The 14,681-nt window shown below is 37.5% G+C and overlaps 2 protein-coding genes across 2 annotated transcripts in view; one reads left to right on the top strand and one right to left on the bottom strand.

Annotated features, from left to right (window-relative positions):
• The window catches only part of LOC135735099 (CMP-N-acetylneuraminate-beta-galactosamide-alpha-2,3-sialyltransferase 1-like), a 473,227-nt gene that overhangs the window by 45,730 nt on the left and 412,816 nt on the right, over positions 1 to 14,681 (top strand). The gene's annotated exons all lie outside the window — the stretch shown is intronic.
• vps52 (VPS52 subunit of GARP complex) lies at positions 12 to 14,602 on the bottom strand. Its single transcript, XM_065290889.2, has 20 exons — positions 14,445 to 14,602; positions 13,899 to 13,983; positions 13,583 to 13,635; positions 12,774 to 12,849; positions 12,009 to 12,076; positions 11,087 to 11,262; positions 10,661 to 10,811; positions 10,136 to 10,236; positions 9,755 to 9,887; positions 9,036 to 9,093; positions 7,203 to 7,336; positions 6,439 to 6,594; positions 6,151 to 6,269; positions 4,442 to 4,565; positions 2,595 to 2,690; positions 2,411 to 2,518; positions 2,252 to 2,317; positions 1,731 to 1,842; positions 540 to 658; positions 12 to 453 (listed from the first exon to the last, which is right to left on the bottom strand). Exons 1-20 carry the CDS (start codon positions 14,529 to 14,531, stop codon positions 307 to 309), a joined length of 2,169 nt encoding a protein of 722 aa, XP_065146961.1. The 5' UTR covers positions 14,532 to 14,602; the 3' UTR covers positions 12 to 306.

The raw sequence follows: 14,681 nt of genomic DNA, 5'->3' as shown, positions 1-14,681 counted from the left end.
CAAAAATAAACTTTATAGTTTTGACATTAGATTTTATTTTGGGAATGTTTTATTTCATAAACAAAGTGACAGTAAAGCATCTGCTGCTATCTCTCTCTTTCGCTTTGTAATTCATACAGGACAAACTGAGACTCTTCATTTACTGATGAAACATAAATACTAAAAATATAAACATATGAAACAAAGCCCTGAATCATATAATATTACTGGGACATATTTATAATGAATGACATTCAAGCCCAAAATCAACCAGATTAAACCGTTTAAGTATTCAGGTCAGTTTAGCGGAGGTAAGTTCAGATTTATTCAGAAGTTTGGTTTGTGTTTCTTCACCTCCACCATCAAATGATGAAGATTGATGAGCTCTGAGCGCGCTGCAATGCTGCGGAATGTGGGTTGGGAGAGGACCTTATGGAAACCATGATAATACTGAATCAGCTGGGTCAGCGCCCCCTAGTGAACAGAAGACAAAACAACACCATTAAATATTTATACACGCACACACACACACACGGTTTGAGGCCATCATGAATTTTTACCTGGATGATGCTGGTTCCATTTTTAAAGTTGGTAAAGGAACGCATGACGTCCTGACTCAGGACCTCCACAGACTGCTTCCATGTGTTGGAGAAGCCCCGAACCAACTGATTGATACGAGCTGAAAGACAGATGTATGACAGACATTGTTACAACATTGAGACATAATAACAGTTAATAACTCCATCAAATCAACCTACAGACACCAAGACAACAGATGAAACAGACTCTCAGACTACCTGTGATTTTTAAATCTACATAAGAGTTTTCTCAACAACAAGAAGCCGTAACAATTCTGATGGCTTATCTCATATACATCAGTTTCCTAATACAATAAATCTTCAAAAAAAAAAAAAATTGAGAACCACAGAATAATTATTAATAACCCTTTTTGTATAATTGTATTAAATGCACAATATGTAGGATTTTACCACTAAAGGTCAAACTTTCGAAACAATAACAATGGTTGATGCTGTATAACAAACACATTTTTTTCACACATGTTGCCATTCTAGAAAACTGATATGCAAAACAGTAGTAAAGTAAGAGAGAAACTCAGCAGCCGTGTTACGGTACATTTACACGGGACGAAAGCATTAACACTTGAAGGAAGGCTTGTCTAAAGCGTGGCCAATAGCCAATCACAGTGGCCGCAACAAGTGCTCCAGTCTTCCATAAATGTAGGTTATTTGCATAAGGTAATTTAATTGGCTAACGCACGCGGTGCCGCTTGAAAAGTGTTCAAGAGAGAAATGTTCAACATCTGCCGCGAGCAATGGTAGGTGTGCCGATCCGACGGATCCACAATTCAGTTGACAAAACATGACATCACCAATTAAAAGTGAATGGTAAGCGTTAACAATTACGCCCCGTGTGAATGTACCGTTAATATCATGTTAGTTATGAAACCTGATAATTTTTATGAAAACAACAAGCAATACACTATTCTGCTTATGACAATTGATGAAATACATGTGATCTTTCACTGTAGAGACGCAATAAAGTGCAATCACAGGCAGTGGTGCGTCACACAGAAGTTGTATGTCAGTTTGTATTTGCTGTGCAGCACTGTGACAGCTTAGCACTGATGGGTGAGGTGAGCACAGTTAATTTTGGGTTATATTTTTATCCGTTTATTACTTTGGATTAAGCCAATAACTAAACTACTATGGAGTAAGACTGACTGCACTTACCTTCATCGTTTCTTAATTTGTCAAGTTGTCCTTTCTCCATTAGTGCCTCACTCTCCTTCACAAATGCAATCATTCCTCCGAATGGAGGTGAGAGGATCTCCTCTATAAACTCCTGTCACACACAAACAAGGCATACTCAAAACATACATTTCTCATTAATTGATCTTTCTGACCCTTACTTCAAACACAACACATTAACTTGTTATTTAATTCATGATTTAAAACATAGATAAATAAAACAATAAAACAGTACCTTAATAAATAATTTAAATGGCAATTTTAAATTCTGTTTTTAAAAAGCATTTGTCGATTGCTTTTCATTGTTATTTTGCCAAATGCTCTTCTTTGTCCAATTGTCAATCAGATTAGAAAATGCCATTGGACAATAGCATTTAGGCATCTACAAGTCTAATTCTCAAGTAATTTGAGTCCAAATAAATTCAAACTAGAGTTTCCTTCACCACTGACTGACATGCCAATATAAAACCCATCATCACAACAGAAATCTCAGGATGGTGTACCTGCGTTCTGGCCAGCAGCAGCTGCTGAAAGCCCTCCACCTCTTTACTGTCGTCAGCGGCTCTCTCCTGTAAGACACAAAACACACAACCTTCAGCTGCTGAACAGACCTGACTCAAGAGAGACTTCATCAAGCAGAAGATGTTTGTGTTTAACTTCACCATGAGAACGCCCAGCATCATATCATAGTTGTTGATGAGGAAGATCAGCTGATCTCGCCTGGAAGGAAATTCTGCCGCCATCTTCAGCACAAAGTTCTCCACCTCAATCTGAAATCAGGATTAATCTCAGGTCAGGTCACAGAAATGCTCCTCTTTAAAGAAACACAGCTTTTGTTCTCCTTACCTGCAGCTGTCCCAGGAGCGCATGGGTCCTTTCATTAGGAAACGTTTGATTTATGCTGACAATAGCAGAGGAAAACTCAGCGTAGCGGCGCGTGATCTACACCAACAGAAATTCAAACAGAGGAGTTAGTAATGGTAAATGGACTGCATTTATATAGCGCTTTTAACAGACCTATGGCCATCCAAAGCGCTTTACAATTAGCCTCACATTCACTCACACATTCATACACCGATGGCGGTGTCAGCCATGCAAGGCGCCAGCCAGCTCGTCGGGAGCAGCTGGGGTTAGGTGTCTTGCTCAAGGACACCTCGACACTTGGTCCAGTGGAGCCGGGGTTTGAACCACCAACCTTCCGGTTTGTAGACAACCTACATGAACCACTAGGCCACTTAGCAAAGTAAGTACAGCGGCTAAGATTAAATCGTACTAGCGAGCATAGTAATGTAAAGTAATAATTATGTTTCAAGCTCAATTACACACTGACTGAAGTTGAAAAAATACCCTTTTAAGTTTGATGCATTATAAAAGATTGTACCCCCTAAGTCAGAACATCCTAAAAGTCCTAAAAGGAAATTTGGTAGCTATGTCTAGAAAGTATAGCATGTTTTTGAAGTTTTGACAAACATTACTTTAATGCAAGTCGATTTCTTTAAATCAGTTCAAAGGTTTGTGGAAAGTGTTCAACTTTTTAGAATGCTGCAAGCACACCGCAGGTCATGTGACAAGAACGTACTCTCCTAGCGTTTTCCACACATTCTTAGGAGCGACATCATGTAAATGGCCCTTTAAAGGTATTGCAGAAGATTTTCCCAAATTTTTGAAAAGAATTGCCCCTCCACTTTAAAAAAAAAATGCACATGCGCAACACTCTACATGCTCCAGAGAGGGAACGCCTTAATAACGTGTGCACGAGAGAGCATTCTCTTCGCTCGGTTGACAAGTTGCTGCTAGCATGGCTCATACATTAAGATGTTTACAGTGTCTGCGTGGTTTGTGACTTGTGCCAGGGCTAGCATCGCTAATCATAGCTTCATCAACTTTTACTAGCAGTGATTTTAAATTGATTTTTTCAAATAGCATGGCAAACTTTACCTGTGGAGTAGAAACCTTGCGGCTGAGGCATCAGTGGGAAGCCCAACCTGTGCTTTTAGTGCAGGCCAGCGTGTGAAATATTCTCCCAAAAACGCTCTGGTCTTGTTTCTTTCTTCATAGTCCTTTCTCTTCTTGTCATGCAATTCGTAGACACTTCTTCTCTTGCGAACGTCAGACATTTTGAAAAAACGTGGTGAGAACGCGAGCTTCAATGAATGGCTGAAGCTGTAGCCCGACACACATATACACCTCAAAGTGCAAATGGGCAGAAAGCGAACCTAGGGACGAGCACGTACAACGGCCTTACGTCAACATATCATCAGAATGATTGATAACTGGGATGACCAATAGTCTTGATGATCCACCCGGAAAAAGAAAATCTTCTGCTATACCTTTAAGATGCAGAAACGCTAGACACAGTAGATGAACAACTAGATAGTAAAGTTTGCGGACAACATTAAGTTGCATGCCTTTAACATTTAAAACAGATTGACAGATCTAACATGTGGAGCTTAGACGTGTAGTTTTAACATGTTATAAATAGTTGTTAATGTCAAAACAAGATAACATGTTTTTACATGAAGTTAGCATGTTTCAGCATAGTCTCTCCAGAACTAGGATTCTCATTAGATGCTTCCTCGCTATAAGACAACATTTCTACCATAAATGTAGTGACTCAACAGAAAGAATGCTTTTCAGAAATCAACAATGTCCATACTGTTTTAGTCAATATGAATGTGTATGAGGATTCTTACATAATGCGGTCTGGTGTCCAGTACTCCCAGTTTCTGTGGGTCAGTGTTTCGAATGCTTTGGATGTTCATCTCCAAAATGAGCTCAAATCTCGGCCACAACAATTCCAGCACAGCCTCCCAGTACCTGCAGCCCACAAACACAAAAAAAAACAAAATCATTTATCTAAGACACATCAATCACAAAAAAGCTCTATATTAAGTAGTGGTTGATGGTATTTACAGTAGCAGTATTAATCAAGATGTATTGTATTTATTCACATTGCTGAAAGTTCAACAAATTCAAAGTTCAAGTTTTATATGTTACATCATTTTTTGCTTTTGTATCTTAAAATTTAGTTCATCCATGTTCATTTTTTATATGAATAATATAAATATGGTGGGACACCAATAACATCAAATGTCATTTGTTTTGGCGTGTCTTCTGCTTCATGATGGGAGGATCTTTAGCAAACAAGATACAACAGTATACAAACATCAAAAATCTATAACTATTAAATTGAGTTGAGCAGCCCTCTCGTGATGATGACTTGTGCATGTACCTTTTGCATATTGTTAACATATACTAATACACACTTACACATCAAAGGAAAAGGAAAATCGTGAATCAGACAATAAGCTTTATGCCCAGCTGCACTACTTCCTGAACTTCAGCCAGCTCCTTGTTTCCTGTCTGCCATTATTGGACAAACTGATTAATCCAGGTGTGCCTGACCTCAGTAGTCACAACAACAATAATCAGACACACCTTGATTAATCAGTTTGTCCAATAATGGCAGACAAGAAACAAGGAACTGGCTGAAGTTCAGGAAGTAGTGCAGCAGGGCATAAAGCCTATTGGTGCTCTTTATTTTAAAGACAATCTCAAAAGTGCTGTCACATTAATATGATATGTCTAACATGAATATACTGTCTAAAGCGAGTCTACATTTACAATAATTTAATGATTAATACAAACAGTTATGCGAGTTTGAATATGATTTAAAGACGTGATGATGTGAAAGAGGAGGAGGTTTATGTGTGTCAGGTAAATAGGATACAGTTGTGTATCCTCACACATGACTCCTAAGGAAGCCTCCTCACTCCTCGCTGTGCTTCTAAAGATTTGAGATCCTGGAAGATTGTGAAGCTCGATCGGTTTCTGGGTCATAGGAAACGAGCAAGTAAATTAAAAAGCACCCACTGTTTGGTTTTCTCATACTACACTTAACAACATACAGAACGCAGACATTACTTTGGCATGGAGATAAAGAATTCTAGCCTGACAACATCAGACTTTGTACTGTACGCTAAATTTTATTACGCTTTTGTACTAAGTCTGAGATATCTCCAATTATAACTTTTTTAAGTTAAATTAAATTATTTTCCTCCGGCTTCAAAACCATTAAACTGAAAGTAACTTGCATTACTTTTTTAAAAAAGTAACTCAAGTATTAATGTCTACATTTAAGAAGTAATGTCTACATTTTTTGAAGATGACGATGATTATCAAACTTAAATCTGAATTTTGTTTTGTCCTAGTTGGTGTTTTGTCAAACCACCCAGCTGAGACCCCAACACTGCCTTTATACTTCAATGCACCTCTGAGACACATTTATCATTGAAATACAGGTGAAGCTTCTGTCATTGTCAGTCTGCCTCTACATAAACATCATAACAGCAGTGGACTGTGTGGTAAAGATTGTGTCTGATTTAAAGAACCAGAGACTGACTTGTCAAGGGCAGGAACATTCCTCTTGGCTGTGATGGCTTTGAAGCGCAGGATGATATGAATGCAAAGAAACACTGCAATACTGTCGTAACAGTCCGTCAAGTACGTCGCCAGATTCTTCTGCAGGCCAAGAGAAATTAAACAAACATTAAAACTTTGTGTTGGTTATTTTAACAGGTATACACAGTATCCTTGTGTTGGTTTAAGTATAAAATGAAATGCCACAGAATCACAATACTTATTAAAGACATCTCTTGAGATATTGGTCTTTGTAATGGCATGACTGTACCAGGAACATGCTGAGGGTTTTTCCCATAATGCTGTTGAACAGATCCAACCCCGAGTTTCCAGCCACCATAAAGAAGTCAGACAAGAAAAGGAATTCTCGACAGCCGTTATCCAAGAGAGCGTAATGTTGACTGCGGAAGAGAGTTTCATACGGGTACTGACAAAGAGAGAGAGAGAGAGAGAGAGAGAGAGAGAAAGGCATATGTAAAAATATATTTTCATTTCTTTTATAACCTGATGCTTTTCGCTGCAGTTTTTTACATAAACTGGTCTCTTTTAGTCTGTTGTTTTTTTAAGTACAACTTGTGCTATGTCTTATGATTTCCCTCCTTGATAAATGAGAGATGCTGCCTAGGAATAGCAAGCATATCTTCAAATTAATGTTTTGAGAATAAAGCGAGGAGGTGTTTCTTATATGGCTCATTTCTCACATATCAAGAACTCCAGGTACTGCAGTTTTACAGCATGCGATTACAAGACTCAAAATAATAATCAGATCTCTCGGTCTCCTCAGGGAAAATGTAAGTGCTATCTAAGGTGCTGTTTGTCAGAGATTTGTGAAAACTTATATGTGTTTTTCCCTAATGTACTGGGGGGACAACGTCATCCAAATCATCATAAGATATCATACACAGTCCTCTCTACAGTAGATGTACTTTGTCCTCCAGATGAGACGAGTAATGCTAGTTTGATTTAGGTTTGTTCAACTGACTAATCCCAGTATTAAGCAGAGAGAAAGTAAAAGATTTGACAGTGATGTCTTACTCTGCATTCTCCTCTCTGAGCGGCGTGTGGGATCAGAATGGGACCCTCCAGCTCCACCGGACTCAAAACTGCACCCCGCTGACCAAGAGTAAAGATTGTGTTCCTGCTCTTCAAAGACGGCTTCGAGAAAAAACTTGCACTGCCGTTAAAGATCACATACTTCTGCTCATCTCATGTTAATCTTGAGTACTTATGAACTAGTATTACACCCTTCATATCTCCGGAGAGACTTTAGTTTGATCAGATTTATAAAACACAGGCCAGCTGTACTGATACTTTCTAAAGAAAAGCTGAACTCCTGGAGGCGTACACAGTTTAATGGGAAGCCTAAAAACCCTCACAAACAAAAACACACTTCTGTTATGGTGATGTTGATTTCAGCTCTTGGTTTGTGTGTGTGCGCTTCCCAGGTGAATAAAGTAGTACACTCTCATAATGTACTTAAAGAGCTCTATAACACACTAATTTTTTTACTAAATATATCAAACAATCTTTTTTAGATGTTTTTAAGATTGTCTAAGTGTACTTATCTGTGCCATTTTCAGACATCATGAATATAAACTGAATAGGATCATTAGCACTAAAAAAGGTGTGGTTTAGTAATTTTTGTGACTGATCTTATTGCATATGCGTTTCTAGGAGTTTCCCTTTCATACGCAATTTTTTTTAAATGATTCACGCAATGTGATTTACAAATGTGTGTTGTGCCTGGTATATTCGCGATAATTTAACGCCCAAAATAGCAATTACTTTGTGCTTGAAATGGCTAAAATTATTGCAAAAAAAAGAGGCGTCACAGATGACAGAGAGTGTGTGACACAATGCAAAGGATTGTTTTAACATGTTTATATATAGTGCCAGATGAACATATTATTCAAAAATATTGTTTGCCTAGCCATGTTTTTTCTGAAGTAAATAAAATAGGAGTCACTAGGAGAAGTCACACAATACCAGGCATTTCAGAACTAATTGTAAACCTTCACTTTTCGGTGTCCAATAGCTTTGTTAGCTGTGAAGTCCTTGGTGCTGAACTCAATCGCATCACACGTTATCTCATCAGTCTTATTTGTGACCCTGAACTAATTTGCACTGCTCTTAGTAGATTGCTTTGGTCATTATGGAAATCAGCTGTTGCGTGTGTGTTATTTAATTTGTGCCTTTTTACTAAATAACCCGCAGATATTTGCACTCCAATCTGTATTTTTTTAAATTGCGCTTGCATGCTAATTTGCCCTGTTTAGTAAATCTGGCCCTATATATTTATTAAACAAATGTATTTTTCATAGATGGGCTCAAGTTTGCATTTGATATTGTTCAGCATAACTTATTTGCATTAAAACTAGTTTTAAATGTTGATTAAACAAAATTCATGTTGTTTCCTAAATCCAAATCAATCCCTAATAATTGTCTGCCTATAACTACGTCTCAAGGTTCAGAAATTGAGTTTGTGTCTAAGTATAGGTATCTGGGGATTTTAATTGATGATGCTCTCTCCTTTGGCCCCAATGTCCAGCACTGGTGAAAAGATTGAAAGTGAAATTGAAAGTGAAATTGTTTTTTTTACTTTAGAATCAAATCCTGTCTTTCTTTTTCTTTTTTTGTTGCAGTGACTTATGTCTGTACTGGACTATGGTGATGTTTGAAACTTGAGTTTCACACACATTGGGACTTTAACTGTGTTATGTCAAAATGTGTGAAATGGCAGTAGTAACCCTCACACTATCACTGTATTACTGAAACCAAACGTATTTGTCTTTAGACCTGAGATAATGTCCCTAAAGTATGTATGCTAATACTCTATGTGACTTTTATCAAGCGTGCTTTAAAGGATATCTTTTTTGGCAGTGTCTTCCTCCCCCATTAGATCATCCTTGTCTGCTACATCTTCATACTGGCAGAAAGAAAGAAATACACATGAATCTATATATGATGTAAGAGACTAAAAACAGTGTGGGTTCATTCAGTGTTTTTTATATGTATATTAAATTCAAGTGAGGCCAGAAATAAAATTTTCATTAGCAGTAAAGTATTCTAGTAAACAACTGAAGACACAAGAGATATGTCTGATGACCATTTTGTAGCAAGCTTTTATCAAAGGACATGTAGGGCTGAATAAGTCTGAAGTATAAATGTGAAATATACTGGTGTGCTCTTGGTTTCATTTCATTTACCCGCTCTTTCAAAGGTTTAATATTACATGTGTTTTTTGATACAAAAGTTGTCTATACACTTCACATGCAGGACTTTTTATTTGTGTATTCGGACCTTGTCCTATAGTTTAATAAAGAAGCTAAATATCTAAAAAGGCACAGACTCCACAGATTCTCTTTTGCTATTGAGTATAATAAATATGAGTATGAGAGTATAATAAACTCTCTTTTGTTTTGTTACATTAAAGAAGACACCCAGATTATCAATATTTATAATTTTAGAGCATGTTCAGACTTACACATACACTGTGTGTGTTAGTGACAAAGTGCCTGTAACTCCGTGAAACAAACAAGTCGACTGCGTGACTGCTTTCCTGAGTAACATTATTGCTCATGTCTCACCTGCACTTTTAGCAGTCTACCGCTGTATGACTTAAAGTAACTGAAGTAGATTTTGCTCATGGTGTCCACGTACTCATCCCGGATCTCTTTAGCAACTGACCTCTCATTAGCCAACAGGAACTGATAGAAGAACCTGCATATGACCAGAACCATACAAACACATATAATAATAATAATATATATTTTAAATAAGCTGACTCCGTATTGGTCAGCTTTGTGCATCTCAGGCAACAGAAATAAGAAAATGACGAGATGGAGAAAAAAAACATTACAATAATTTGCTAAGGGGAGCCACTATATTTAATGCTCACATTCAGGGTTGCTAATTTGTAAATAAAAGATTAGGTGCCGTGTGTTTTTTAGTAGCGAGTAATTTAGTACCTGTATTTGAGCAATGTGTTCTGGGGGATTTGATAGTTGGTCATAGGTTTTCTGAATGAGTAAATCTTCTGCAGAATAAACTCACGGATCTTTGAGACTGCCTTTAAAAACAAAGTAGATGTCCATTAAACAAGGGATTTCCTAATGCCACATACTCACACTCTTTCTTTTTCTCACATAACCAAATAATTAAAATATTAAAGTAAAATTTACATCTTTTTGAAAAAAGTCATTGTGGTGAGCTACTATCCTGCAGACTTTAGTTTTAAACACACCTGTCTGTAATTATCAAGCAACCTTGCCTGCATCCCAATTCGCCTACTATGCCCTAAAAGTATGTAGTTTTTGTTATGGGAAGGTATGGACATTTGAATACTTTAACAGAGATGGGACGTGTGTTTGATTGGGGTTGGAGCTCAAATCTGCAGGACAGTAGCTCACCAGTAGGGTTGGAGACACCTGTGCTGGAGGGACAAAATGACAGAATTCACCTTTAACCATCTTCTACCAAACATTCATTCTTACTTTGATTTTGAGGCGATCTACGATGTCCTGTATGTCTGAGCAGGCGAGGGTCTCTCTGAAGCTGAGCTCTTTAGCAAAGTTGATCTTGTTATTGAGTTCATGAAGTTGTTCCAGAAACTCCTGCTCTGTGACAGGACTGTCCAAAATCACACTGCAGCACACAAACACACAAAGATATACACTCTTCTTCTCATATACAGGGAAAAAGTAAAGCAGTGGTCACCAATCCTGGTCCTGGAAGGCCGGTGTCTCTGCAGAGTTTAGCTCCAACCCTAATCAAACACACCTGAAGCAGCTAATTAAGGTGATTCAAGTATGTTTTATTAGGGTTAGAGCTAAACTCTGCAGAGACACAGGTCCTCCAGGACCAGGATGGTGACCCCTGAAGTAAAGCATTTCCTCATAATAAACACACTTAATCCTTACGAGATCATGGTGCTGGGAACGACCAGTTCATCCACCAGCTGGCTGAGCTGACTGCGGACGGCCTGTCTGTTCTTTAGTCTCATGTTCATACTGACAGACTGCTGCTGTAGTGTCTGGATTTCACTGCTGATAGACGACAGGTCACTCTGAAAACTGCTCAACATGCCCTCCATACGCTGGAGAGAAAAAGACAGAATCTCAGTTTGACAGTCATATTATAGAAAGTTATTGTTTGTGTATTTGGGTTTCAAGTGACAATGGTGTGAAACCCGTACGTGTGACCCTTGACTTAGGGCAGGGACGAATAATCGTGCGATTATGTTTGCTATGCTTCTCAATGAATTATGGTGAAATGCCGGTACATTCAAAAGCCAGAGGAGCTCTCGTTAGGGTGGCCATTCGTGCCAGTTCCGCCGGACACGTCCCGAACATATTTTCGGGTTCGTTCTCCGGAAGTCGCGTTGGTCGACCGCATACGTCATCAAGGTTTAATATTTCGGGTTTAATACATTTCAAGGTAAGACTGAAACTACAATGATTGTATGTCTTAAAAGAAATAAATCTTAATTTTCTAATGTATTTTAACTGAAATGTGAGAACCTCGATGACGTATGCGGTCGAGCTACGCGACTTCCGGAGAACGAACCCAAAAACATGTTCGGGACGTGTCCGGCGGAACTGGCACGAATGGCCACCCTAGCTCTCGTGCAGAAACTCAATAAAGAATATTTATAATGATTATTTATGTTTGACGATTTATGCTTTTCAAATGCATGTTTTAAACAACTCATACTCTGATTTTAGATTGATAAGGACTTCCTACTGATCAATTAGCCATAATACACGAAAGAGCTGTGCATAACATTCAGAATCAAGATAGGTATTTTTAGTATGAATCGCGATTAATCATTCATATACTCACCTCCAGTATAGAGTCACAGGCTGTGATCTGGTTGTGTAAAGAGGCAATGTTTTGACTCTCTTTAATATCTACACCAGCTGATGTCAAGGCTTTTCCGTAATCATATATCAACTTTTCATTACATCTTAATTGCTCATCCCGGTTGAACTAGTTTATGGTACTTGCTCTTACCATTGCTTGTTAACTGTGAAACAAAGTGTTACTTGATCCTTAAATGCTTTACATTTTTTAGATATTAATGCTTAAAACAGACAAGAGAAATTATACTTGAATAACAAATAAAGATTTGAATCTCAATATATACGTCACCCACACTAAATCAAAATAAAGGTAAAGAAACCATACTTGGCCTAAGGAGAATTAGGACATTATTATTTTAAAAATTAACTTAACTTAAAATACGGCAATGCAAAGAATCAATATATAACTGAAATTGTAAGGTATTTATGTTGTGCTGATTACAATTTTATAAACAACTGTATAACGGTTTATAGCGAATGGGTGCATTACGGTAATGCAAGATTATTACCACTGAAAAATAGTCAGAATCGCAAAAAACCCAAAAGTAAAACATTACTGTACTACTGTAAGTCTGGATAAGAATTTAGGGAGAAAAAAAAGATGTTTCAATGCAACAAAAAGTTGTAGAACTAGCTTCATTTGGCTTCTGCAAAAGATGATTTATTGTGTTTGAGTGAAATGTGATGCAGACATATTTTTGTCAGATTGTTTGGTGTAAGAAGAGAGTAATGTGTGGATGGATACAGTCTTTGATTGACGCCTGTTCAATGCGCTGCAGTTCTGTCTCCACTTGTTTGGAATACTGTCGCAGGTCCACACCCTATACAACAACAACAGCATCACCACATTAAAGATGATGACATCACACACTAGGGCTGCACAATATATCATTTCAACACCAAAACGTGTGCCAAAGTCACATGCAGTGTAATAAGGTAACCGAATATATGTAATAATTGGGTTCATATTATTAATGATTATTAGTGATGCCAACTGGTCAGCTAAGGCGAGTACCTAACCATGTGACACACAGCCAGGCTTGATCAACCTGTGGTGGGCCAACCCCAGCAGATGGTGTCTTGTGATAAATGGCAAAAAACAACAAGTGATGTTGTGGTACACAACTTATGATGCATTTGTGGTGGTAAAGCCTTGTTTAGCAGTTATTTGTCAAGAACTTACCACAGATTCATTGTTGGTGTAACATGAGGGACCATAACGTCTAGACCTTTATTGAACATATTGTTTTAATTTTTCCAATGTTTGTTGTATGTATATGACAAAATGATAAGCACAAAAGTTCATTTGCCATATGAAAAATGCAAAGCACAAGTTGCTTTTTACAACCACTTTATTTTCCATTAAGATGTAATTCCCTACAAATTCATTCTAGAATCATTTCTTCTTTCTTTAGTAGAACTATTATATTAAATAGAGTTTCCTTTTCCTTTCTTTCATTTTTTTGAAAAATAGAGCTATCATTCATATTTTACATCGCATGTTTTCACATATTGTGCAGTCCTATCACACACAGAAATATAAATGCATCTCACCGTCTTCAGAGCCTCCTTTACAAGATCATCCTCAAGATTTGCTTGAATGTGAACTGTGAAGAGAATAAACAAATGTTTTCATCCAACAACTCCACTTCCCTTAGAGATCAATTCAATGGCACTTTAATATGACTTAAAATCATTGAATATAAGACCAAAATGGGCATTAAAACAAGATAAAACAACCAAAAATCTATAAATTTCTTATTTTGTAATGAATATACATCTGTCTAGTCATGCCAGGGTTTAGCACACTGTTGGGTCCAAATATTGTTTTGGGTCTTGAAGTGAAAAAGGTTCAGTACTGAGGACTTACTGTCCACCTCATCCAGAATGAACTCGTCTGTGGTGAGGTCCAGATCGCCCAGGTTAAGAGGAGGAAGATCATCCGATTGGGATTTCTACCAACACATCAAACACATCAAGACATCAACCAAAAACGTTGTACTTCTGCTGACAGAGCTGCACTTCCAGTTTAGGCATACATACAGTAAAAATGATACTTACAAATAGTGATATGTTAAAATACTTTCTCCCTAATCTATATCTATCTTACTCCTTCCCTGAAACACGGTGTAACACTGTGGCTTTACTAAACATTGTTCTGAGCGACAGACATTTTAAACAAACGCGTAATTACAAATAATTAAATAATAAATAAACTAAAAAGACGTGAGAACCTTGCTTTATGATGACATATGAAGGTACTTTTGTGTGTGATAATGTCCTGTCGCCTTGTAAACAGACATTTGCAACGCATTATAATGACAGCTGGGTTCAACTGTGTTGTGTGTCTACGCGTTTTAAACATGTTCAGTTTAATACATTACTATACGGATACGAAATGAATGAAAGCTTTTACCTCAGTCTGTAAATAAGCCATCGCACTAGACACCGAATCAAGAGCTGCGTTAATATGAATCGAATCAGCGACCCGCGATTCCGCCATCGCGTCTGTAGTCAATTAAAAACTACAAATCCCGTCAGCAATTGCGTTCTGCTGATATTGTTCCACATAAATTACAAAAAAAATTTACTCATTTGTTTTAGACTATAAAATACCAAGAAAATTATTTTAAGTAAACACTTCCAAATATGT

The sequence above is a fragment of the Paramisgurnus dabryanus genome, chromosome 19, assembly GCF_030506205.2.
Source record: "Paramisgurnus dabryanus chromosome 19, PD_genome_1.1, whole genome shotgun sequence".
NCBI classification, from domain to species: Eukaryota; Metazoa; Chordata; class Actinopteri; order Cypriniformes; family Cobitidae; genus Paramisgurnus; species Paramisgurnus dabryanus.
The sequence above is the reverse complement of the archived record's forward strand: the minus strand, read 5'-3'. Positions and strand labels throughout refer to the sequence as shown.

Excerpts from the sequence above, each read along its gene's own strand:
- vps52 (XM_065290889.2), bottom strand. The coding sequence starts at position 14,531 with ATGGCGGAATCGCGGGTCGCTGATTCGATTCATATTAACGCAGCTCTT. Across the intron at positions 12,077-12,773 it reads ACAGGCGTCAATCAAAGACT|ATATTAAAGAGAGTCAAAAC; the intron begins GTATCCATCCAC and ends CAGCTGGTGTAG. Across the intron at positions 10,237-10,660 it reads TAGATCGCCTCAAAATCAAA|GCAGTCTCAAAGATCCGTGA; the intron begins GTAAGAATGAAT and ends TTGTTTTTAAAG.